This window comes from Triticum aestivum, chromosome 4B (assembly GCF_018294505.1).
Source record: "Triticum aestivum cultivar Chinese Spring chromosome 4B, IWGSC CS RefSeq v2.1, whole genome shotgun sequence".
Taxonomy (NCBI): domain Eukaryota; kingdom Viridiplantae; phylum Streptophyta; class Magnoliopsida; order Poales; family Poaceae; genus Triticum; species Triticum aestivum.
The window spans coordinates 43,635,878-43,661,590 of NC_057804.1; the positions used below are offsets into that span (position 1 = coordinate 43,635,878).

The following is a 25,713-nucleotide window of genomic DNA, read 5'->3' on the forward strand; positions in this document are numbered from 1 at the left end:
AGATACATGAACTATGTCATGGTAATATACTGAGCCTCAACAGCTGAAGCATATGACACCATATCCGTTTTCAATCTTTTCTCATCAACTTTTGGAACACCATAATTTCCAGTTCCATTACCCTTGACTATAAGAACATGCGTAGGCTTGCTCGCATGCATACTTTAGAGACCTTTCTAAGCATGTCCATGCGACATTACTAATACCCCCTTTTATTCTTTTCTTGGTGAATTTCGATAATTATAACAAGAGACACTCTACCGAGAACATTCTTTTGAACTTTGAGGACAAGAACATATTTTCTCCTCTTGCAGTAGATTGACATGACCACTAGCAAGTAGGACGTCATCCACATGCACAGGATTATAATGAATTTTCTATTATATAACTTTGCATGAATACAATTGTCCTCTCATTTTCTTTAACCCAAAACAACATCTGATTCTTCTAACTTCAAATGACACTGTCTAGAGACTTGCTCTAGTCCATAAAAGACTTCTTGAAGCAGTATCCCTTGTATTCTTTACTTTCATCCGATGTAACTCAGATCATGATGTCGATCATGATGTGCCACTAACACTCATTGTAATCTATTCATTCTCTTTTCACAAAATCTTTCGATTTAAGTCACGCTTTACACCTTTACATATTTCTTTTGGAGTCACATTGAACTTGTAGACTCTTTACAGCCTACTGTTTTGACTCCATTGGAAATTACTTATGAGTCCCAAACATCGTCGGGATTCACCAATTTTATTTCATCTCACATAGTCCCTTTATCATTTACACAAAACAGACACTACTCAAAACTCGATTGAGCGCTCTAAACGAGGTGGAATCAACCTCCATTAACATAGACTTTATGGTAATCAGAAGTATCTGATTGTCGGGGGTTGGGTGCGACATATGCCGAGGGATGGCTTATCATGGTGGGAGCGAGTAGAACGTCGCCGGTGCCTGGAAGAGGGATAAGGCGTAGACACGAACGCCGGCGCATTTTACCCAGGTTGGGGGCTCTCCTTGGAGATAATACCCCTACTCCTGCTCTGCGGGGTCTCCGCATGATCACTAAGGCACTAGTGAATACAAGGTGCTCCTTGAGATGTATGCTAGAGGTTGAAGGAGGCAGGGCTAGCTCTCTTCTTCCTCTAGATATGAGTCTAGGTCTAACAGGTTCGAAACCCTTTGCATGGGTGCCCTGGGGGTTTATATAGGCCTACCCCCCCAAGGGTACAATGGTAACTTGGCCGGGTGCTGGGCAAGGCTGTCAGCGCCTCTGGTCGCCGGCTTCTCCGCCGGCAGCTGGGGCCTGCCGCCTGGCGGGCCCTCCGACTGGTCTGGTACGGAGCCGACAAGCCGCGTCCGCCGCTGGCGGGTCTGGTTGGTGGCTGATCACTGTAGCCATGGTACTAATGATGCAGGCTTGGTCAGGGGAGCGTGGCTACAGTCCCGCCGCCTAGTGGGAGATCACTGTGGCCACACCGCCCCCGTCTGGTTGATGTCATACTGCCTTCGGGGGAGGGTCCGGCCGCTTGCTGGAGGCCGGCCTTCCATAGTTCCGGCTGGTCCGAGGTCTGCCGCCTTCCGGACTCTCTCTGCCCGGTAGGGCCTGCCGCCTGCGGGCCGTATCGACAGGCCGTCATGGGCACAGGGCTCCGTCGGTTAGTGGTGGCGTAAAGGGGGAATGGAAACAGTGCCACGTCGTGCAGAGATCTCCGCCTGTACGGGGCACTATAGCCATGCCAAGCCCGGGATCCAGGGGTACGGGGCTATGCTGTAGCCTCACCCTGTCTTGTGTTCTTGATGAGGGGCGCAGACTTTGAGGGCGCTTGGCGGCCGCCTGCTAGAAGCCGGCCTCTTCGGAGGCCGTCCGCTAGGAGGCGGCCTGTCTTGGTCCCGTCTGTCGGTGCTAGGTCGCCTTCGGGCAGCCGGCCATTCAGGCCAGCCGGCCACCAGAAGGCGGTGCTCCATTCTGGAGTCTCGTGGGTCGAAGCTGGCCGAAAGTCTTAAAAGGCTCAGGAACTCGGGTTAGCCTACCCGTGGCCCAATACTCCGACACTGATTTTCTCATTCCTTGAGACCATCTGTGTCTCAGATACTGGCACTTCTTTCATATAGGGTTGTTGTTGCTCTTTCATTGCCAAGAGGCAAATTAATTATATACTCTTTCATTTCCAAGAGGCAATAGGTTTTACAGGGACCTTTATCACAAGATCCATATTTAATCATTCCTCCTTTATAGAGCTAACAACAGGTGTTGTATAGGTCATATAACATGCTCCCCTAGATAAAATCTATTTGAGTCTTAGGTATCTTCATACCATGCTCCCTCAGATTACCCATCTTCAATAAGAATGGTGTATCTTTAAACTTTATTATTTGGGTTTATTCTGTTAAAATTTTCTTCTTTATGGCACTTTAAGCACCTCCTTAGTGTTCCTTAGTCTGCTTTCGGAACTGTAAAAGATCCAGGAATACAACTATTTCTTTTCTTTAGGGGTATTATTATGATCATCGTACTCCCCCAGACGATCACATTCTTCATTAATGGATATCTCATATTTCTTTCTCCCCCTCGAAATGTGGCAAGAACTTTTCTGCCACAATTTCGAAAAACCATTCACAACTCTTGTGAATTGAGGGAACTTTGAGTATCTACTTCATTTTTCTGATTACTTCATATGTAATAAAGTTATCTGTTAACTGGTATGGGAGTACTTTTTACTTATTCCATTTCAAAAACTCAAGAGAGTTCTTTATCATTAGTACTTTTGCAAGTCACACTTGCATACCATTATTATCTTTAGGTTCGTCTGTAACTTTTATTCTCTTTGGATTTATTGAGTGCTTAATGATCGTTACACATAAGATGTACGCTCAATACTAGAAAAGCATAATAGCTACTCCATACTTTTCTCCCAGAGTGGGACACATTAAAATCACATGAGTCATCATGCCTTTCTCCTATCATACAAGATAAGTCTGAGAAAATTTCTGCCGCCATACCAGTTACGCAAGGATTTTCCCAGACTTTTCTTGCCATGCGGGTTTTATCATAATCATCTTTTCCCGCCATGCGGGTAATTCCCTATAAGGGACATAAATGCCAGAATTGGCTCTTTTGACTGCATATTCAATCATCAAATTTAGGAATAAATCTGAATGCTCTTTGACACACATGATTGATCCGACATTGGTCAAATTAAACACACATGTTGCTTGTTTCAACTCAAAATGTGTTGACTGAAAAATCTTCTTCATAGAGAGTATATGAAAGACATTCGTCAACCAAGATTCTCAACAATACTCCCTTACGTTATGACCTTGGTCATCTTTCGGGTCACAAGTACCCGGCCATTCGCTTTCACGAATGAAGGCATGGAAAACTTTTAGTCTGAGAAAAAATAGCCAATAATCAACAATAATGAGCATAAAAATAATCCCATGTTGATCTGGTTAAAAAATATGCACATTAAACTTTTAAAATTTTCTTTTATATTCAAAATCACCATTGGGCAGAATTAGAATAAAACATCATCCTTCTACATTAATTCCATATCATTGTGGGCGGAAATGGAAATAATGCATATAACTCATAAACAATGTGATGATAGTATAAACTTTTTTTTTCATAGTATGTCTATTAAACCATCATCATCAACTTTATTGCAGCGGGAACAAAAAATATACATTTCTCTAGTTCAAGAGCATTTCTTGATCTTTATCTGTTCTCCAAAAATTTATAAATTTTATCAGAGATTTAAGCTTTGAACATAAGATTCGTAGAATTATAATATTGTCATCATCAACGTTGTTCAAAAAGTAAGAATACCATAATTAAACTTTAATCAAATAATAGTAGAAGCTATTTGAATCTGATTTCACCTACATGTGAAAAAACATCTCTCAAAAACGGTTCATTCAATTAATTTTCCGGTTGGTTCCAATTTAATTGGAGGATAAAACTTTTACTTTCTTTGTAAAAGAACACTATTAATTATTTGCGCAGCGGAAAAACATGAATAAAAATTCATGAACTTTTTATTCTTTACAAAAAAATTCCTTTTCTTTTAAAAGAGCACTTTTATTGTTTACAGAAACTTTTCTTTTTGCCAACTAAATTCATGAACTTTATTATTTTCTTTTATAAAATTCATGAATGTTTCTTTTCCTGAAAAAAAAAATATTTTCATTTTCAGAAACTGTTCTACTTTTTTTATATATTTTCTAAACAGAATTTTCATTGGAAAATTTTTTGAGTAGAAAAAGGAAACTGTAGAAAATGGACTGGCCCTGCCTCGGCCCAGCGCGCGAGGCTGCTGGCCTTGGCCCATCACGCTGCTACGGCCACGGCGCAGCATGCAGCTGCGGCCACGCCCAACGCTCAAGGCCCACAGCGGAGGAAGCGGCCCATGGCCTGCTCCAGCGCCACGCCGCGTGAGCCGGCCTTCCTCGGCCTAGCCCGCGATCACTTTCGGCCCAAAAGGCCAGTGGGGAGGCTAGGGTTTTAATCCAAATCGTTCAACGCGATCGGACGGTGGACCACCGTTCTCTCTCGAACAAAAACGGGACGGAGTCCCAGACCCGAAACCTCGAGCCCCCATTCTATTCTCCGTTCGATCTCTCTCTCTCTCTCTCTCTCTCTCTCTCCCTCAGACGGCGGAAAAAGGGGCTGCGCCCCGGCCGTCCGGCCCGGCCACCGGCGGCGGCATAAAACCACCGCGCTGCGCCGCCTCTTTTCCATTGCTCCTTCTTTGATAGAGACAGAGAGAGGCGCCGGTGGAGGAGCTTCGCCCCGGCCACCAGCAACGGCATCAAAACCACCGCGCCGCGCGAGCCTGGGCTCCTCCCATCTCTTCTTCCCCTTCCTTGTTTCTCCACCACCCGCGTCTCCTCTCTGTGTCACCGAGGACAACGACAGCGTGAAGCAGCGGTGCCCCCTCTGTCCCCCTTACCGGTGTGCGCGAGCTCCCGTGGGAGAGCGCGCCGCTGTCAAGCGGTGCGTTGGTGGTGCCCTTTTGCCCCTTTGGGGAGGCAGTGTTCTTCCCCGCACCTCGGCTTGCCGATGCGTGTGGGGATCGAAAGGAACGGCGCGGCACAGCGGAGGCGCTTTCTTTTCAGTGATTTCTTTTTATTTGCTTTTGACTTGATCTCTACCCGAAATCCGATGCCCACTCCTTGTATCTGATACCATCGTTGTATTCTATAGATCGTGTAGGCTAGAAATACGGGATAGATCGATCTGTACATACACTGTCTATGCATCTGGAGAGGATCGCAGAGAAATGAGAGGAGGAAGAGTGACTACCTTCTCCTTGGCTCCAGGAGGCCGCCGTGCCGGCCATGTTGGCGAGTGGGCGTCGTCGGCGAGGAGGCAGTGGCTGTGGTGGAGCTTCCCGTCGCTTGTGCGCTAACCCTAGATCGGTAGGGATATCGGTGGGGGTTGCGGCGCACGGTGAACCTCGTACCGCGTGCAGCCGGCTCCCCCACCTCTTTATATAGCGCTGCGACAGGGGGCCACCACCCATAAGAGGGTTGGGCGCCCCCGATCAGGGCGCAGGCCAAGCGGCCCGTTGAGCCGTTGGGCTCGATCGGTACGAGATCAACCTAACAGTGTGGGCTTGATGATGGGCAAGTGGCAACAATTGGCCAGGTTGGTCCTTGAGCCTGTTAAAGCCCATCTAGTAGATTTGCCATGTCTGGTTTTGCCAAGTTTTGTTGCCCATTTCGGGAGGTTCAAGACCCTAATCTATTTTGGATAAACACAACAAAGACGTAAACACCCACATGATTGTATACTGAATAATTAAGAAAAAATATGAGCACTCTAGTAGGATTTAAACATATGAATACGGGTTCCACCAAAAGAAATCTAGCTGCAAGAGAGGCTAGCTGCAGGAGAGGGCTAGCTGCGGGAGAGGGCGAAGGCCTTGACATGCATGACATGGATCTCTCTCTAAGCTAGTGATCTCCTCCTCCCGGACGGGCACCGACAAGTGGTTGGAGAGCCTTCACGACAATGGTCATGTTGGGCCTGAAGTCGGCTTCGTACTGCACGCACAAGGCCGCCACCGCCGCGAGCTGAACACAAGCCAAGAGATCAGTTGAAACAGATAGATATATCAATGGGGAATGGAAACATCGATCAATTTCTTCAGCTGGATTACGCACCTTGGCCACTGCTTTTGGCGGGTAGTCGTTGTTGAGCTTGGGATCGATGCACTGCTTGACCTTGTCCTCGCTCAGTCTCGGCGTGGCCTGTAGCAGGATCAATGTCGATCGTCACACATGCATTCTGGGATGGTCTAGACGCTCTTATATTTTTTTTACGGAGGGAGTAAAGCAAACAAGGAAGAGATACGTACCCAGGTGACGAGGCTCTGCTGGCCCTTGGGCATGGTGTGGTCGACGGGCTTCCTGCCGGTGAGGAGCTCGAGGAGGACGACCCCGAAGCTGTAGACGTCGCTCTTGTGCGTGAGCTGGCCGGTCATGGCGTACTCGGGCGCGTGGTACCCAAACGTGCCGAGCACCTTGGTGGAGTGGAGGCGTGCGGCCGTGTCGGCGGATTGGTTGGTGAGGTTGAAGTCGGCGATCTTGCCCTCATGGCCGTCGAAGACGAGCACGTTGCTGGAGCGGACGTCGCGGTGGATCACGGACGGCTGCACCTTCTCGTGCAGGTACTCGAGCCCCCTGGCAGCGCCGAGGGCCACCCGGGCGCGCTGGGCCCACGTGAGCGCCGGGCCGGGCTCGGCGCCCTGCACGCCCTTCTTGCCGTGCAGGATGTCGTAGAGGGAGCCGTTGGTGGCGAACTCGTAGAGCACGATCCGGTTGTTGAGCTCCAGGCAGTAGCCCAGCATCTGCGTGAAGTGGTCGCTCTTGAGCCGCGACACCACCGACAACTGCGCGCAGAACTCGGCCTCCGACTGCCCGGAGCCGCCATTGTCGAACATCTTGACGGCCACGGTCTCACCGGTGGCCAGCTTGGCGCGATACACGCGGCCGTAGGAGCCCTCCCCGACCAGCGACCGGGCGCCGAAGTTGCCCGTGAGGCGGTTCAGCTCCGCCAGCGTGACCGCCGGGACGTTGATGGGCAGCACCTTGGCCGGCCCCACGCCGTTCCTTGGCGCGTTGGGCCCTCTAGCTTGCGCTGCAACAATTAAGGGCCTCTTTGATTCACATGATTCTCAAAACACGCACCGGAATAGAAAAAATATAGGACTTAAATGCCATGGCCATCTCAATGCTACAAGATTTTGGATTGTTTGATCACAAAAAAAACAAAGAATTCTTTCGGAGTGGTTTGAGCGGATACTAGAAATCCTATGGGAAGTAGCACAAAGAAATCCTTAGAAAAAGAATCTTATACAATTCAATCCTATGAATTAAACAATCAACCCAGAAAAAATCCTAAAAATTCTAGTCCCCCAAATTCCTATTAAAAAACCCTTTGAATCAAAGAAGCCCTAAACGATTGCATTTTAGGAGGATGAAGCGCAAATGCTCGTGGAACGTAACGGATAGTACTGTATAAGAACCTGGTGGTCGCGGGGGCGGCGTGGCAAAGTTGCCGGCCGGCGGGCCGTGGTACTCCTCCCTCTCGCCGGCGCAGCACCACATCCTCAACCCAAGAAACGGACGCACACGGCGGCGAACTCAAGCAAAAACAGCTCCAAGGCTAGCTGCCGGCCGGTCTGGATCTAGCTATGTCAACTATGGACAAGACTGAGTTGAGGCGGTCCGTCCTATATGGCAGGGCAGGGGCCGGGGTGGCGGTGGTGATGGCGGTTAGGGGAAGACCAGTTGACAATGCGCGGTGGGTCGGTCGACGCGATCCCCGGCGGCCGATTGCAAATCATTCGCTTGGCTACGTGCGACCTGCGCAGTTGATGTCGCACACGTTCGTTTTTTCTCTCAGTATCAAGCCAACCAACAATATAGATGCCACTGTCGTCCCTTTCTCCTGTCATGTATGGCAGCGGATAACCGTGGCGTGCGTACACCCTGACAGGCAAACACAATGAGAAGAGATTGTTTAGTTTATCTATGGAACAAAATGAGTTTATTCTGGACATAGTTTGGGAATGCCAAATTAGTTAAGGTGATGCATGCATCAGAAGGTCCAGAACTCAGAAGAAAACTGTGGTCAAACTGATCGACCACGTTTGTGCGCGGCAGCTCACTCCCGACGTGCTCGCGTCTCGCGTGCAACCAGTCACGTCTCGTCTCCATGGCGACGCCCGCCCTTTGACCCTGCCTTTGCATCATTTTTTCTTTTCTAATCACAAGTTGTTGACCCGCCAACTGCAGGACAGAATTGTAAGAAAGTGCCCATGCATGCATGTCCTACAATTCGTGGGCGAAAATGCTTTACTTAAAGCATCTATAGCCCGACTCGGTAAATTCGGCCCCTCAAAAATATGCGGACGCGTCCACATACACTGACTAAGCACTCCCTATTTTCACGTCTCCACACCCACGTATCTTATATTCCGTCTCTATATTCATACTAAACCATGCAACATCGATAAGAACTACATAGATCATGAACGGACATACAAATACACAATCGGTTCATCGACAGATCACAGCCGGATCATCGAAAGATAGCCAAAGTTCACATAATACACATAATACGACGGACAAGTTCAAACTACAACTAAAAACTTAAAATAAAGACGGATCTTCACCACTTCCGAGCCGACCCTTTGTCCTTCCGGTCGCCGGCGCAGCTGTAGGAGTCTGCGGCAGGAGGCAGGTCCACGTCGGAGCCATCGGACCCGTCGAAGGAGGAGGAATCGGAGATGACGATGAAGCCTTGCAAGCGTCGGACAACGCGGTCTTGCTTGCGCTTGAGCTTGGCCTCCCTCGCTGCCTCCACCGCCTCCCGCTCGGATTGCTCAATGCCGAGCCGAAGCTGCTTGGCTTTGAGCCTCCGGAGCCATCGGGCCTTCGTCTCCGCCTCGGGCAGTGACCGGCGGCACGCCCACTCGAAGAGACGGTCCTCCTCGTCGGGCACCCAGGAGCGGCGAGCGAACTATGCAGACATGTCGGACCCGCCCACCATCTCCCTTGCCCTCTGCCTCTCCGCGGGCAGCTCGTGCCTACGACTTCGGAGTCCGCATCCACGGCGTCGGCTGAGCGGGCACTAGAACCCAGCGCTGCCGCGTGGAGCAGCGCCCGGAGGTAGATGAGGCCGGGCGGGAGGAGTAGATCGGGCAGGCCTCACAGATCCGCGCACGGGCGGGACGGGTCGGCGCTGCCGTGACGGGCAACAGGGGGCGTCGCACCGGACCCGGAGAGCTGCTGCTCGTATCGACCCACGAGCGCTTGAGCGCGATACCGAGCGCCAGCTCCTCGTCTACGGAGCTACCATTGGAGTGGCTGCCGGTGCTGGACATGCTCGCCGACGCTAGGGATTTGGCAGATTGGGAAAATGAGAGCGTTAGGGAGGGGAGCGGAGCGGAGCAAAGTGAGCTAGGGTTTCTGTCGGAGAGGGTTTTTTGGGGTCGGGGTGGGCCAGCGGTGGGCCGGGCTGATGTGGCGGACGCGCCCGGCCCGCCTCATATCCGTCCTACATTTGAGACGGATATGAGGGGTGCCGGTTAACCCGGACGTTTGAGGCCCATTTGTGAGCTTCGGTTGGGTCGGTATTTTGTGACCGGTTAGTGACCGGAAAGCCTGCCCGGACGTATAAGACGGATATAGGACGCCTGGCGCCCTCTTGTCCCCAATCTGATAGCTCCCATCAGTAAGAAAACGACAGTAAGTGTAGCATTGCTCATTCGTGGGAGACTCCAAGAGAATGCAGGGTTGGTTTCAGATTGTCGATCATGCAGATGCAGGAATGAATGTACCCAGCAAGAAAATACAAAGCCAAATTGCGTATTCATGACCAAAAAAAAAAGGGCCAAAACCACGACCAGCTCACATCCTCCAAGCTGTGTTGCTGCTAATGTGTTGCATGTGTCTGTTCTTTGGGCCATATGGATGCGGCAACGAATTCTGTTTTAGTGGAGATCCTTGGCTAGGTTTGCAGGTCATGATGAGAAGCGTTGCCGGGTCGTGGTCGTGCGAGCTCTGGAGTGTGCTGTGTGCGGGGAAGTCGCGTGCCAATCTGGAGGCAATCACCAGGGGAGGTCTGGTGTTTTGCTCGCTCTCCACCACTGCTAATCTGGGCGGGCCCTGGCTGAAGATGGTGCGCTTCCTTCTGCCATCTCCTCGCGAAGGCTGGTAGACTGCAATGTTGCTGGTGACAGCAGCATCGGCATGAAGCCCTGATGCAGATTATGCATACAGGAATGCTAAATCTAAGTCGACTGAGACTTAACCAGGTCTCAGTCGACGCTATATCCGTAGAATCTTAAGTGAAGATCCGTGCACATGTCTGTTTGGCTCCAGCCTTGCCGTTTCTGCATCTGTTTTACCCTCAGTCTCAAAATAAGTGTCTTAAGCTTAATACAACTTTATACTAAAATTAGTACAAAATTAAGATACTTATTTCGAGACGGAGGGAGTATGATGTTGTTTACGATTGTTTTTCCTTTTGTTTTCCCTTTTTATAAGATCTTGTCACCCGTTATCCTCGCCCCTTTTGGGTTAGGCGCGTGTGCCTTTTACCTCGAGTGCTATAAACCTGAATCTGTTGTTGTTTGCTGGGCGAGGGAGAGCGGACGTTTGGCTCCCGGGAGCCATGGAGGCCTTTTTTTTTTGAACAAATTAAAATTCAAACTTTTTGGCTTCAAAAAAATCTGAAACAAATTGTGCAGGTAAACAAGTATGTTATGTTTATGTGTATAAAATTTTAGAATGAAAAACGATGAAATGTGACCTGTACAAAAATGACAAATTCATGGCCGGAGGATGAATAGTATCGTGTTAAAAATCCCCAGAATTTTTTTTTTGCACAACCCTCGTTTCAACTTATTTTGCCCTAAAAATTTACACACATGTGTGTTATGCCTTCATGTATATGTGTTTTTTTTTCAGAATTTTTTGAAATGTAGAAAATATGATATTCAACAAAATTCAAAATTTTCAAAACCGGGTTTCATGGAGCTCGGCCTCCAAAGACAATATCCGCTGGGCGAGTGGGCATCATATCATATTAATAAAAATGTGGAGCCTGGGCGAGGCCTTGTTTTTCCGGGAAAAACAACGTCCTCGAAGCTCCCAGTACACAAAATAAGTTCAAGAAGTTAAGTTTTGACATGCAATTATGCGTGTTGCTAGAAAACAAATTACAGGAACGGAGTCAAAAGGCACGAACAAAACAACATCTGAGCAGCAAAAAAACATACTTGCTCCAGGCAAAGGTGGGGAGATCCTCTTCTAAGCATTCAACACTTTTAAATCATCACTGCTCCAACATGCATGCTGATCCAACGTTACGATGAGTTGAAAGATTAACATATCAGTACACATCTTAATAAGAAGACATAAAAACTGAATGCTAAACAGGAGACTGCAGCTCCGTGATGGGCTGAATTTGCTAACTTCAAGTGAATAAAATATATGTACATGAAAGGAGATCCATGACCCACACTGGATTCTAATACAGAGAGAATTACAGCTTGTTAAAAAAGTAAACACGTGCTTAAACAGAGGGATAATGTACTGAGGAACATATATACAGATTTCGAAGTATACATGTACAGGATGACACCTCCCAAGTCTTTTAGACCTTTCAAGCAAGTTGCTCCGACGCCGTCCAACTTTTCTGACCATCAATCAAAAGCTCAAGCCGCTTTCTTGCTCTTGAACCTGTTGGCGCACAGCACGTACACCAAGAAGTTGAGAAAGCTGAGCCCCGCGAGCAGCCAGAAGAAGTTATCGAGGCGCCCCTCGTTCAGGTTGTCGGGGATCCACCCGGGTCTCCCTCCCCTCGTCGTGAAGTAGGCGACCATGGTGAGGATGAAGGCGCTGAGGTAGTTCCCGAGCGCGGTGGTGATGAGCTGCAGCGCGCTGCAGAGGCTCCTCATGGCGTCCGGCGACTGGTCGTAGAAGAACTCGAGCGCCCCGATGAAGGTGAACACCTCCGAGGCGCCGACCAGGAAGTACTGAGGGATTTGCCACAGGATGCTCAGCGGGACCGGGACGTTCTGGTCCACCAGGTGCGCCTCCCTGGCGATGGCCAGCCTTTTTATCTCGAGGACCGCGGCTGCTGACATTGCTAGGATGGAGATTACCAGGCCGATGCCCATCCGCTGCAGCTCTGAAAAGCCCCTCTCCTTGCCGGTGAACCTCCTGGCTATCGGGACCAGGATGCTGTCGTAGATAGGAACCCATATGATGACACTAACCACGTCAAAGGTGGATAGAGATGCTGGAGGGATCTTGAATGAGCCGATCGTTGGATCAAGCACCATCCCTTGTTCCACAAACATGGTGGACATCTGAGCATAGACAGCTGAAAACACAATTGTCGTTGCCCAGACAGGGAACATCCTTACCAAAATCTTCAGTTCCTCCACCTGGGTGACGGTGCACACCCGCCATGGGTTGTTGAAGCTATCTTCTTTCACATCAAGATCAGTAATTGTAGCCGCCTTGTCCAGACATCTGAAATAAATGCTAGTTAGGATTTGAAAAAATAAAGTGAACGGATTCACGAAAGCAAATGGCTACTGTATCTAGTTTTTAAAGTTGGAATTTATCAAAACTATATGTTAATAAGAATCAGCAACTAATAAAGTTCAAATATTAATTTGCCCTAGATCTTTAAAGGAAAATAAACTGACTGGAGTTGTGGTGCTGTGCTATACTGATATGCTCACCTGAGTTCATCAGTGTGCTCCAACTGCCGACTCCCTTCAATTGCTGAAACCCCATCTGGTAGCTCGTACAAGAGAGAGCTGTCAGCTGGAACATGTGCATTCCACTTGCGCAAAGTGGCAGCAACTACCTGGCATACTCGTGTGATAGGACTGCCACCTGGCTTTTGGAATCTATAAAGTGACGTGCCGGCGAAGAAGCTTATGATGGCAAGACCCATGAAAACTGTCGGAATGCCAAAGCCTAATCCCCATCCTAAATTGTCTTGCACCCAAACCAGAAAACTGCTTGATATAAGAGCACCAATGTTTATTGAAAAATAGAACCAATTGAAGAAAGATCCCTTCTGGATTCGCTCAGCCGGATCTGTGTCATCAAATTGATCCGCTCCAAAAGATGAGACACATGGCTTGATTCCACCAGTACCGAGCGCAATCAGGTAAAGACCAAGAAAAAATACGGTATACTGCAAAGGACTGGCTTCTGGGCAAATGACTCCTTCACAAGATGGAGGCATGAGCATAGGAACTGATGCTGAAAGAGTCAGTACTGACATCCCCTACAATTACAACATAGTGTCAAGATATGATACCAACCAGGTTAGGTTAGAATTGAGTATAGCAGTCAGATATGAACAAAGAGCTCGTACACAAGAACTATATGAATACTACTGACATGCACCTTTCACAGTAATGCATACAGGAGTTAAAAGACTACAAGACATCTATTGTGAAAACGACGCATCACAAGCATAAATAATGTCATAGTGCATACACCATATGAAGTACTCCCTCTGCAACTTAAAATAGGATGTTTTTTGACACTATCATGGATTCTAAAAACGTCTTATAAAAAGTTACAGAGGAGTAGTATGTTACTGTTCTAACCCTGTTGGGGAGGGTGAAAATTTACTCTCATAGCTCATACAATGCATCTCCTTTCAATTTGAGGAATCTATAAGCACTGACACTTGAATTAGGACAAAATTTCAGTAGAGATGACTTACAATGAAGTATATTGTGGAGAACGTTGCGATCGTCCAATACCTCCCCCAGTATGCATCAGCCAGAATAGCTCCAATAAGGGGAGTCAAATAGCAAGTTCCCTGCCATGTAGTCACGTTTCTAGCAGCAGAGGAGTTACCATCATGCAGTTTTTTCGTCAAATAAGTCACAAGGTTTGTCGAGATGCCATAATAGGCCAACCGCTCGCAGCATTCATTACCTACAGGTTGGTTACAATAGTTATTTTACGCATAACTACAGTTAGTTGTAAACAAAAGAACGTACTTTGATATTTGCTGCAAGAAGTTACCTAAGATGAACGGGCATGCCTTCCATCTACCAGTTTTCTCCTTCACGACAGGGTTTCCAGAAAAGTCGACGGATCCATCTCCAGTGTATGTAAGTTGGTTCGATTCCTGAAACCAGGAGTATTTAGTGCGGCTGTGTTATCACATAATTAGTGCTCAATTTGTCATGACTGAAGAATTAAATCTAAGTAGGAGTCAATGTACATTGACAGATAGACTTGTGTCACTTCATTTTAGGACAGTAAAGCATTGCTGTCTTTCACCTTGGAAAGAAAACATTGCTGTCTTTCTAATGAACAAGACAGACAAAAATTCAGAGTATTATATTTGGCTAGGATGAAGCAAATGTTGCGTTATGCTGTTATGGTTTCATAGGCTGACATGTCCACCAGCTTAGGAAAACTGTGTAGGCAAGAGCAAGACTACCATAAATCTTGGCCAGGAGAAATCCCATGGTGTCCAGCTGAGCACCCACAAATCGCGTGTTGGTTTAAACCAAACTGAAACAATGCGAATCTAACAAGTTCAACTCACGATTGGAATCTCAAGACATTAAACGGATGCCATATGGAACACCATAATCGAGATACCCAGTCATATAGATAGACAAAAGGAAAGATATCCCGATCCAAATTCAGCGCAGCCGGTGGTCTATGAAGCTGCCCGATAGTAGGTTACTCTTTGATCTTTTCCTAATAAACTATAAACCATGAATTAAATCAACACCAAAGGTGCAAAGGCACGATCTGTTGTAGCTAGACTAGACTAGGGATCCCGCCTAAGCACGCTGCCTCTGATCGCACGGGGCTTCCGCGGAAGGCACCAACCAACCGAACCCATCTCGTCTCAAGAAACGAGACGGCGGAACCGGACAGAGCAGCCACTCACCTCCGGGTCAGCGAGGAGCCCCTGCTCCAGGGTGGGGTCGCCGGCCTCTGCCATGGTGGAACGGCGAGCCTCCGGTCCGATCGGCGCGCGAGAGAACGGCGGGTTGGGGCTGGGATACTCTGCTCGGAAGCTGAATATATGGAGGGAGGGAAACTTGTAGATCTGGATACGCAGGGTCCAAAGTCCAACCGGAAACAGTGAAGGGCACGGCACGAGCACCGGCTAGTCTTCAGGGAGGGAGTTGGGGTGGGAGAAGGAATCTGGAGTCGGAGTGGTGGTTGGAGGTCTTGGCTTGGGGCCAGGGGAGAACGACCGACTGGAACGAGGATAAGCAAGCAAGGGGAAGGGGGACGAAGGAAGGGATCGGTGCCACTTGCGTGTCTCAGCAATGTTTAAGGATTCCTCCCATCACCTTATTCGATTCATCAGATTCTGGATACCAACCAAAGTAGTGGTTGCATTTGTGAGTCCCACTTCGACGCTCCGTCGGTTGGAACGGCAATGTCAAGTTCTCGCCACTAAGCGGGGCGATCCAAACGGACGCGCGCTTTGTCCGCTTTTTGTCCGTTTGGATCGATCAGGCGGACGTGCGCGTCCGCATTTTAAAATGAGTCGGCTTGACCGCCCAACAGGAAGGCCGACCCAAATGTGCCGGCACGGAAAAAAACAAGTTTGCACGAAATAAACATAAATAAACATAATTAAACATAAAGTGGCCGGTCAAACGCCGGCCAAAGTCCACCTAAATATAATAAACATTAAAAAAAAGTCTGCGCCCGCCTGCTGCCGCCCTGCACGCTGCCCTAAACGTCGTCGGCCTTGCCCTTGCCCTTGGCCTCGATGCCGCCATCGTCGGTGAGGTCGATGAAGACCGAAGCAGGGCCAGCCCACCCGAACGCCGCCTGGTACGCTGCCAGGGCAGCCTCCTCCGGCGTCTGCTGGGGTGGCGGCATTGCAGCAAGCCGCGCGCGCTCCTCCTCCTCCTTCTCTAGCCGGAGCGCCTTCGCGTCGCGTTCGAGCATGGCGTCGCAGCGCCTTTGCTCCTCGCCACCGGCGTGGCGGCGAAGTGGACGAGAGACGCGCTGACCCACTCGCGGTACTGGCCCGTCCACGAGTAGGCCTCCCCCGGCCAAGTGGGTGGAGGCGGGGAGCGCTTACGCGACGACTCCGGCTTGGGCTGGACGGGCGGCGACGGTGGAGGCGGCGGCACGAAGAGCGGGGAGTGGACGGAGTCCCCCGCCGCCGACAGGGCAAGGGCTTGCTCCAGCCCATCCCAGTGCGCGTCCTCGTCGATGCGGCTAGCCTCCAGCGCGTGCTGCAGGGCCTCCTCGAGGGCGGCTTGGTACTCCGCCTCCGCCTCCATGTCCTGCGGCTCTACATCCGGGGGCGGCGGTGGGAACGGCGGCGGGACGACGTCGACACCCGCGCGCCGTTGCTCCTCGTGTTCGAGGGCGAACCAAGCCTACCAGTTGGGAGAGTCGGCGGCGTACTCTGGCAGCCGACGCTGCTCCGATGTGAGCAGCGCGCAGCGCCGGCGCACCTCATCGTCGTGCGCCCGCTGGGTCCGTGGGACCGCCGGCACCGGGATCCGGTTTGGATCCAAATGCCAATGGTGCGGCAGCATCACGTCGGGGTAGGGGAGGGCTGCCTGTACTCCCAGTGCCACCGCGCTTGGTGCACCGGGATGTGCAGGCGCCGGCGTTCAGGATGGAAACGCGCCAGCGGTGGAGGGGGAGGGGAAGCTCGGGATGACGAGGCACCGGGAGTGCCCTTGCCCTTGCCCTTGCTGCTGCCGAAGAGGCCCATGGCCGCACTAGGGTTTGCGGTCGCCGGCGAGGAAGCAAAGGGAGTGGTGGGGGGCCAGATGTGGACGAGGCCGACCCCGCCGCACGCGTGGTTAAAACAGGACGCGCCCACTGGCTGACGCATGGGCCCGCTATCGGTGGTCGTCATAAATAAGACGACCGGTGGCGGTTGGGTGGCCGCCAGGTGGGGACACGATGGACGGCGAGAAGACGCGCGGCGCGTCCTTGCTGACGCATTTCGGGCGCAAATTTGGGCCGTAAATGCGTCGACGCGGACGTGAAATGGGTTTGGGTCGGCGCGTTGGGCCGCCACTTTTGTCCGCGCCGACCCAAACGGACGCGGCGGACAAAATGGGTCGCCCCATTGAAGTTGCTCTAAGTATGCATTTGTAATCACTGTTTGCATTTTAGTTATTAATAGTGCCATTTCCTAGCCACCAGAGAACTCACTTATTTATTTATTTTGAGGGTTGAGAACTCACTCATGTGACCAAGACACAAAGCCTTGATCTACTAAAGGTGGTTTTTGGCGGTGGCACGAGCACGACAGTGACGGCAAACTCCGGCGGCAATGGCAGTGGTCGGTGGAGGCCGCGGTCGATGGCATGGTGGGTGTGACAGCGGTGCGGCGGACTATAGTGGCGGCTAGCTGATGTGGCACTTTTATGGGAAATGCCATCTTTCCGTAGATGAAGGGTAATTTTTAAGAATTTTGGAGTCGGGCAAAAAAATTGCGCATGTATGTTTTTTCGCGAATATAGAAAGCTTGTCTATTTTTTCATTGATAGAAGAAAGAGAACATAACTACCCCCCTCCCGGTCCAGACTCTAACCATGGAAGGCGAGGAGATGGGACACCAGAAACCCAGACCGCGTCGCGACCTCATGAGAACCCCCGCCGCGCAGCCACGACTCCAAACTTGATTGGAGCAACATACCCCCACCAGACCGCCAGGAGATCGACAAGTGGGCTGCAAGACCCGGCCTAGTCGGAGGCGAAAGACATGGGAAGCACCCTGGAAGTCGTACATTGCGCCTTGGAAGCCCACGCCTTGAGCAGTAGCCAGAAACCAATATTGTTGGAAATCGTTGTATGGAAAACAAAAAAAATTGTAAGCACACGCAATGATCTATCCATGGAGATGCATAACAACGAGGGGGAGAGTGTGTCTACGTACCCTTGTAGACCGTAAGCAGAAGCGTTTCACAACGCGGTTGATGTAGTCGAACTTTTTCGCGCTTCAACCGATCAAGTACCGAACGCACGCCACCTCCGCATTCTGCACACGTTCAGCTCGGTGACGTCCCTCGCCTTCTTGATCCAGCAATACGTCGAGGTAGTAGATGAGTTCCGTCAGCACGATGGTGTGGTGACAATGATGGTGAAGTGATCTCCACAGGGCTTCGCCTAAACACTATGAAAATATGACCGGGGGTGTAAACGGTGGAGGGGGCGCCGCACACGGCTAGGCAATTGTCTGTTGTGTGCTAGGCGCCCCCCTCCCACATATATATAGGTGGGAGGGAGGGAGAAGAAGTCATAGGACGCGCCCAAGTAGGAGGAATCCTACTTCGAGTCCCTCCCAAGCCGCCCCCTGCCATATATAACCGAGGGAGAAGGAAAGAGGGGGGGGAGAGGGAAGGAAGTGGGAATCCTAATCCACACCTTCCTTTCCCTTCACCCCTTTCCTTCACCTCCTTAGGCCGGCCCATATGGGGGGCGCACCAACCCCTTGTGGCTGGTGTGTTTCCCCTCTTGGCCCATAAGGCCCATATCTTTTGCCGGGGGTGCCCGGAACCCCTTCCGGTGACCCGATAAGTACCCGATACCCCCCAAAACACTTCCGGTGTTCGAATACTATCGTCCTATATATCAATCTTTACCTCTCGACCATTTTGAGACTCCTCGTCATGTCCGTGATCTCATCCGGGACTACGAACAACATTCGGTCACCAAATCACATAACTCATTTAATACTAAATCGTCATCGAACGATAAGCGTGCAGACCCTACGAGTTCGAGAACTATGTAGACATGACCGAGACACCTCTCCGATCAATAACCAGTAGCGGAACCTGGATGCCCATATTGGCTCCTACATATTCTATGAAGATCTTTATCAGCCGAACCGTTATGATAACATACGTAATTCCCTTTGTCCATAGGTATGTTACTTGCCCGAGATTCAATCATCGGTATCTCTATACCTAGTTCAATCTCGTTATCGGCAAGTCTTTTTACTCGTTCCGTAATACATCACCTCGTGACTAACTCCTTAGTCGTTTGCTTGCAAGCTTATGATGTGTATTACCGAGAGGGCCCAGAGATACATCTCTGATACTCGAAGTGACAAATCCTAATCTCGATCTATGCCAACTCAACAAACACCTTCGGAGATACCTGTAGAGCATATTTATAATCACTCAGTTACGTTGTGACGTTTGATAGCACAAAGGCAGTCCTCCGGTATCTGGGAGTTGCATAATCTCATAGTCGAAGGAATATGTATTTTACATGAAGAAAGCAATAGCAATAAAACTGAAGAATCATTATGCTAAGCTAACGGATGGGTCTTGTACATCACATCATTCTCCTAATTATGTGAACCCATTATCAAATGACAACTCATGTCCATGGTTAGGAAACCTTAACCATCTTTGATCAACGAGCTAGTCTAGTAGAGGCTCACTAGGGACACGGTGTTTGTTTATATATTCACACATGTATTAAGGTTTCCGATCAATACATTTCTAGCATGAATAATAAACCTTTATCATGAATAAGGAAATATAAAATAACAACTTTATTATTGCCTCTAGGGCATATTTCCATCAATTATGACGTCCAACATCTCCAAGAAACCAACACCCTGGACGCCGCATGCAAACAAAAACGACCTTCAAGCAGGAGAATGACGCCGTGGCGTCGTCGCTGTCCGAACCGCAGAATCAGACCTAGAGTTTTCCCCCGGTGCTTGAAGAGGGGCATAGATAGAGGCCATGCAGCATTTACAAGGAGGGAATGACACTCGCAAGCATCGCTGCTATCAGTGATGTCTACTACACAACTTATTCCTGTAGACTCGTGTTGGGCCTCCAAGCGCATAGTTTTGTAGGACAATAACAATTTTCCCTCAAGTGGATGACCTAAAGTTTATCAATCCGTGGGAGGCGTAGGATGAAGATGGTCTCTCTCAAACAACCCTGCAACCAAATACAAGAAATCTCTTGTGTCCCCAACACACCCAATACAATGGCAAATTGTATAGGTGAACTAGTTCGTAAAAGAGATGGTGATACAAGTGTAGTATATATAATAGATATAGGTTTTTGTAATCTGAAAATATAAAAACAACAAGGTAGCAACTGATAAAATGGAGCACAAACTTTATTACAATGCTTAGAAACAAGGCTTATGGCTCATACTTTCACTAGTGAAATCTCTCAACGGTGCTAACATAACTGAATCATATAAAAACCCCTCAATGTGCGGCAAAGAATCACTCCAAAGTTCTTATCAAGCGGAAAAACTTAAGAAGATATTGTTTGTAGGGTACGAAACCACCTCAAAGTTATCTTTTCCGATCAATCTATTGAGCCATCCATGTAAGTGTCACAAACAACCCTAGAGTTCATACTAAAATAACACCATATGATACGCATCAACCAACTCTAATGTCACCTAGATACTCCAATGTCACCACAAGTATCCATGAGTTGATTATTCGATATGCATGAAACAACTTCAGATTCTTAATATTCAATCCAACACAAAGAACTTCCAAGAGTGCCCCAAGATTTCTACCGGAGAAAGTAGGACGGAAATGTGCATCAACCCCCATGCATAGATTACCCCATTGTCACCTCGGGAATCCACGAGTTGAGTGCCAAACATACGTCAAGTGAATCAATATAATACCCCATTGTCACCACATGTATTCATATGCAAGACATACATCAAGTGTTCTCAAATCCAACAAGTATTCAATCCGATAATAGTGAAACCTCAAAGGTAAAAACTCAATTCATCACAACAAGATAGAGAGGGAAAACACCATATGATCCAACTATATTAACAAAGCTCGTGGTACATCAAGATCGTGCCAAATCAAGAACAAGAGAGAGAGAGAGAGAGAGAGAGAGAGAGATTAAACACATAGCTACTAGTACATACCCTCAGCCCTGAGGGTGTACTCCCTCCTCGTCATGGTGGCTGCTGGGATGATGAAGATGGCCTGCGGTGATGATTTCCCCCTCCGGCAGGGTGCCGGAACAGGGCTCCAGATGGCATTTCAAAGGTACGGAGGCTTGCGGCGGCGGAGTTGAAATTCTAGGTTAACTTTCGGGGGTTTCTGAATATATAGGAATTTTTGGCGGCGGTCTCACGCAAAGAGGTGCCACAGGGGGCCCATGAGGCACCAGGGCACGTCTAGGTGGCTCGTGGGGCCCCTGTGAGTCTTCTGGTGCTCCACCAAAGCTTCCTAGTTCTCTTTTGTTCCAAAAAAAATCATCAAAAAGTTTTAGCCCATTTTGAGAACTTCTATTTTTGCACAAAAAACAACACCACAGTAGTTTTGCTGAAAACAACATCAGTCAGAGTTAGTTCCATTCAAATCATACCAAAACCATATAAATTTTTTGTAAACATGGTATGAATACTTCATAAAGTATAGATACATTGGAGACGTATCAACCAACATCGGCAAGCCAAGCAGGGATTTCTCCCTAGCCCGAGTCTAAGCAACCCCGTACCACCGGATCATGATCAAGATGTGGAAACCAAACGTTTGTCAAAATCTGTTGGGGAACGTAGTATTTCAAAAAAAATCCTACGATCACACAAGACCTATCTAGGAGAAGCATAGCAATGAGCGGGGAGAGTGTATCCACGTACCCTCGTAGATCGAAAGCGAAAGCGTTTAGTAACACGGTTGATGTAGTCGAATGTCTTCGTGATCCAACCGATCCAAGCACCGAACGGCACCTTCGCGTCCAGCACACATTTAGCTCGATGACGTCCCTCGAGCTCTTGTTCCAGTTGATGCCGAGGGAGAGTTGCATCAGCACAACGGCGTGGTGACGGTGATAGTGATGTTACCGACGCAGGGCTTTGTTGGGGAACGCGGTAATTTCAAAAAAATCCTATGATCACGTAAGATCTATCTATGTGATGCATAGCAACGAGAGGGGGAGTGTATATTCATACCCTTGAAGATCGCTAAGCGGAAGAGTTTATCAACGCGGTTCATGTAGTCGTACACCTTCATGATCCGCCCCGATCAAGTACTGAACATACGACACCTCTGTGTTCAGCACACATTCAGCTCGATGACATCCTCGCCTTCTTGATCCAGCAAGACGGGCGAATTAGTAAATGAGTTCCGGCAGCACGACGGCGTGGTGACGGTGTTGGTGAAGAACAATATCCATAGGGCTTCGCCTAAGCACTACGGAAACTATGACGGAGGATAAACTAGAGGGGACGGGGTTGCCGGCACATGGCTTGGTGTTTCTTGATGTGTCCTTTGTGCTATCCTTGCCCCTCTATTTATATGTTGAGCCCTGGGGTCGAAACTTGGAACCAAAGCCTCCTCAAAGTCGGTTTTGCCCGAAAGGCAAGAGTCTCACTCGGACTCCAGGACCAAATGCCACAATCCTTGGCGTCTGTCCCAGACGTGATGGGCCTCAGCGTCTGGCCCAGGGCCAGACGCCAAGGTCTCCAGGGTTTGGCCCCCTGGCCTCCGCGAAACTCCTTTTGCACCGACTTATCGCCTCGTGGGCCTGACCCCTTGGCCTAACCATATCATCCAATATATTAATATTTACCTCCAGAGCTCCTCGTCATGTCCGTGATCTCATCCGGGACTCCGAACAACATTCGGTCACCAACATACATAACTCATATAATACTATATCGTCAACGAACGTTAAGCGTGCAGACCCTATGGGTTCAAGAACTATGTAGACATGACCGAGACACTTCTCTGATCAATAACCAATAGCGGAACCTGGATGCCCATATTGGTTCCTACATATTCTACGCAGATCTTTATCGGTAGAACCTTGTGACAACATATGTTATTCCCTTTGTCATCAGTATGTTACTTACCTGAGATTCCATCATCGGTATCTTCATACCTAGTTCAATCTCATTATCGGCAAGTCTCTTTACTCGTTCCTTAATACTTCATCCTGCAACTAACTCATTAGTTACAATGCTTGCAAGTCTTATAGTGATGAGTATTACCAAGAGGGCCCAGAGATACCTCTCCAAAACACGGAGTGACAAATCCTAATCTCGATATATGCCAACCCAACAAACACCTTCTGGGACACCGGTAGAGAACCTTTATAATCACCCTTTTACATTGTGACGTTTGGTAGCACACAAAGTGTTCCTTCGATATTCGGGAGTTGCACAATCTCATAGTCTAAGGAACTTGTATAAGTCATGAAGAAAGCAGTAGCAATGAAACTAACATGATCATAATGCTAAGCTAACGGATGGGTCATGTCCATCACATCATTCTCCTAATGATGTGATCCCGTTCATCAAATGACAACACATGTCTATGGTTAGGAAACTTAACCATCTTTGATTAACGAACTAGTCAAGTAGAGGCATACTAGGGACTATATGTTTTGTCTATGTATTCGCACATGTACTAAGTTTGCGGTTAATACAATTCTAGCATGAATAATAAACATTTATCATGAAATAAGGAAATAAATGTTTGGGGAACGTAGCAATAATTCAAAATTTTCCTATGTTTTACCAAGATCAGTCTAGGAGATACTAGCAACGAGAGAGAGAGAGAGAGGGAGTGCATCTTCATACCCTTGAATATCATTAAGCGGAAGCGTTACTAGAACGCGGTTGATGGAGTCGTAATCGCGGCGATTCAAATCGCGGAAGATCCGATCTAGCGCCGAACGGACGGCACCTCCGTGTTCAACACACATACAACCCGGGGACGTCTCCTCCTTCTTGATCCAGCAAGGGGAGAGGAGAAGTTGAGGGAGAGCTCCGGCAGCACGACAGCATGGTGGTGGAGCTTGTGGTATTCCTGCAGGGCTTCTCCAAGCACTATGGAGGAGGAGGAAGAGTTGGAGGAGGAAGGGACCGCGCCAGGGAAGGGGGTGCGGCTACCCTCTCTCTCCCTCACTATATATAGGGGGGAGGGGGCAGGAGGAGGCGCCCTAGGGTTTCCCTAGGGGAGGGGCGGCGGCCACAGGGCAAACCCTAGATGGGTTTGGGCGCGCCGACCCCTAGGAAACTTGCCCCCCAAGCCGAGAGGGGTGGCTTCCCTAGGGGAGGCACCCCAACCTCTCCAGGTTACGTGAGATGGGGTGGGAGGGGCACTCAGCCCCTTAGTGGGCTGATGTGCCCCCTCCCCTTGGCCCATAAGGCCCCCCAATGCTTGTCGGGGCCTCCGAAACCCCTTTCGGACACGCTGGTCATCACCCGGTACCCCCGGGACAATTCCGGACTCCAATACCCTTCATTTAATATATCGATCTTCACCTCCAGACTGTTCTGGAGTTCTTCGTCACGTTTGGGATCTCATCCAGGACTCCGAACAACCTTCGGTAACCACATACTATTTCCCATAATAACTCTAGCGTCACCGTACCTTAAGTGTGTAGACCCTACGGGTTCGGAAACCATGCAGACATGACCGAGACACCTCTCGGCCAATAACCAATAGAGGGATCTAGATACCCATATTGGCTCCCACATATTCCACGATGATCTCATCGGATGAACCACGATGTCGGGGATTCAATCAATCCCGTATACAATTCCCTTTGTCTATCGGTATGTTACTTGCCCGAGATTCGATCGTCGGTACCCCCATACCTCGTTCAATCTCGTTACCGGCAAGTCTCTTTACTCGTTCCCTAATGCATGATCCCGTGACTAACTCCTTAATTAGTCACACTGAGGTCATTATGATGATGCATTACCGAGTGGGCCCAGAGATACCTCTCCGTCATACGAAGTGACAAATCCCAGTCTCGCTTCGTGCCAACTCAGCAGACACTTTTGGAGCTACCTGTAGTGCACCTTTATAGCCACCTAGTTACGTTGTGACGTTTGGTACTCCCAAAGCATTCCTACGGTATCCGGGAGTTACACAATCTCATGGTCTAAATAAATGATACTTGACATTAGAAAAGCTCTTAGCAGACGAACTACACGACCTTGTGCTATGCTTAGGATTGGGTCTTGTACATCACATCATTCTCCTAATGATGTGATCCCGTTATCAATGACATCCAGTGTCCATGGTCAGGAAACCATAACCATCTATTGATCAACGAGCTAGTCACCTAGAGGCTCACTAGGGACATGTTGTGGTCTATGTATTCACACATGTATTATGGTTTCCAGTTAATACAATTATAGCATGAACAATAGACAATTATCATGAACAAGGAAATATAATAATAACCATTTTATTATTACCTCTAGGGCATATTTCCAACAGTCTCCCACTTGCACTAGAGTCAATAATCTAGTTCACATCACTATGTGATTGTAATGAATCCAACACCCATGGGGTTTGATCATATCTTGCTTGTGAGAGAGGTTATTAGTCAAAGGGTCTGAACCTTTCAGATCCGTGTGTGCTTTACAAATCTCTATGTCATCTTGTAGATGCAGCTACCACACGCTATTTTGAGCTATTCCAAAAAACTGCTTTACTATACGAATCCGGTTTTACTACTCAGAGTCATCCGAATTAGTGTCAAAGTTTGCATCGACGTAACCCTTTACCATGAACTCTTTTACCACCTCCATAATCGAGAAAAATTCCTTAGTCCACTAGTTACTAAGGATAAATTTAACCGTTGTCCTTTGATCCATACCTGGATCACTCTTGTACCCCTTGACTGACTCATGGCAAGGCACACTTCAGGTGCGGTACACAGC

General features: G+C 48.8%; 2 protein-coding genes and 1 long non-coding RNA gene across 3 annotated transcripts; all 3 read right to left on the reverse strand.

Moving 5' to 3' along the window:
* Nucleotides 1–3,100: 3,100 nt before the first annotated feature.
* Nucleotides 3,101–5,456, reverse strand: LOC123090896 (uncharacterized). Its single transcript, XR_006442651.1, has 2 exons — nucleotides 5,309–5,456; nucleotides 3,101–3,394 (listed from the first exon to the last, which is right to left on the reverse strand). It is a non-coding gene; the product is annotated as an uncharacterized lncRNA (long non-coding RNA).
* Nucleotides 5,457–5,788: 332 nt separating this feature from the next.
* LOC123090895 (probable protein kinase At2g41970) lies at nucleotides 5,789–7,774 on the reverse strand. Its single transcript, XM_044512250.1, has 4 exons — nucleotides 7,536–7,774; nucleotides 6,366–7,147; nucleotides 6,172–6,258; nucleotides 5,789–6,081 (listed from the first exon to the last, which is right to left on the reverse strand). The coding sequence occupies exons 1-4, from the start codon at nucleotides 7,615–7,617 to the stop codon at nucleotides 5,962–5,964; spliced, it is 1,071 nt and encodes a 356-aa protein (XP_044368185.1). The 5' UTR covers nucleotides 7,618–7,774; the 3' UTR covers nucleotides 5,789–5,961.
* A 3,701-nt stretch (nucleotides 7,775–11,475) lies between these two features.
* Nucleotides 11,476–15,351, reverse strand: LOC123090894 (protein NRT1/ PTR FAMILY 8.3). The gene is made up of 5 exons (XM_044512249.1): nucleotides 14,972–15,351; nucleotides 14,086–14,191; nucleotides 13,778–13,995; nucleotides 12,774–13,330; nucleotides 11,476–12,558 (listed from the first exon to the last, which is right to left on the reverse strand). Exons 1-5 carry the CDS (start codon nucleotides 15,023–15,025, stop codon nucleotides 11,736–11,738), a joined length of 1,758 nt encoding a protein of 585 aa, XP_044368184.1. The 5' UTR covers nucleotides 15,026–15,351; the 3' UTR covers nucleotides 11,476–11,735.
* Between the last annotated feature and the right edge of the window lie 10,362 nt (nucleotides 15,352–25,713).

Bases quoted from the DNA above. Each gene is read 5' to 3' on its own strand.
- LOC123090895 (XM_044512250.1), bottom strand. From the start codon at position 7,617: ATGTGGTGCTGCGCCGGCGAGAGGGAGGAGTACCACGGCCCGCCGGCC. The intron at 7,148-7,535 runs GTTCTTATACAG...TAATTGTTGCAG, and splicing joins GCCGCCCCCGCGACCACCAG to CGCAAGCTAGAGGGCCCAAC. The intron at 6,082-6,171 runs GTGCGTAATCCA...GCTTGTGTTCAG, and splicing joins CGCCAAAAGCAGTGGCCAAG to CTCGCGGCGGTGGCGGCCTT.
- LOC123090894 (XM_044512249.1), bottom strand. From the start codon at position 15,025: ATGGCAGAGGCCGGCGACCCCACCCTGGAGCAGGGGCTCCTCGCTGAC. The intron at 13,331-13,777 runs GTAAGTCATCTC...TTGTAATTGTAG, and splicing joins TCTCCACAATATACTTCATT to GGGATGTCAGTACTGACTCT. The intron at 12,559-12,773 runs GTGAGCATATCA...CATTTATTTCAG, and splicing joins GAGCACACTGATGAACTCAG to ATGTCTGGACAAGGCGGCTA.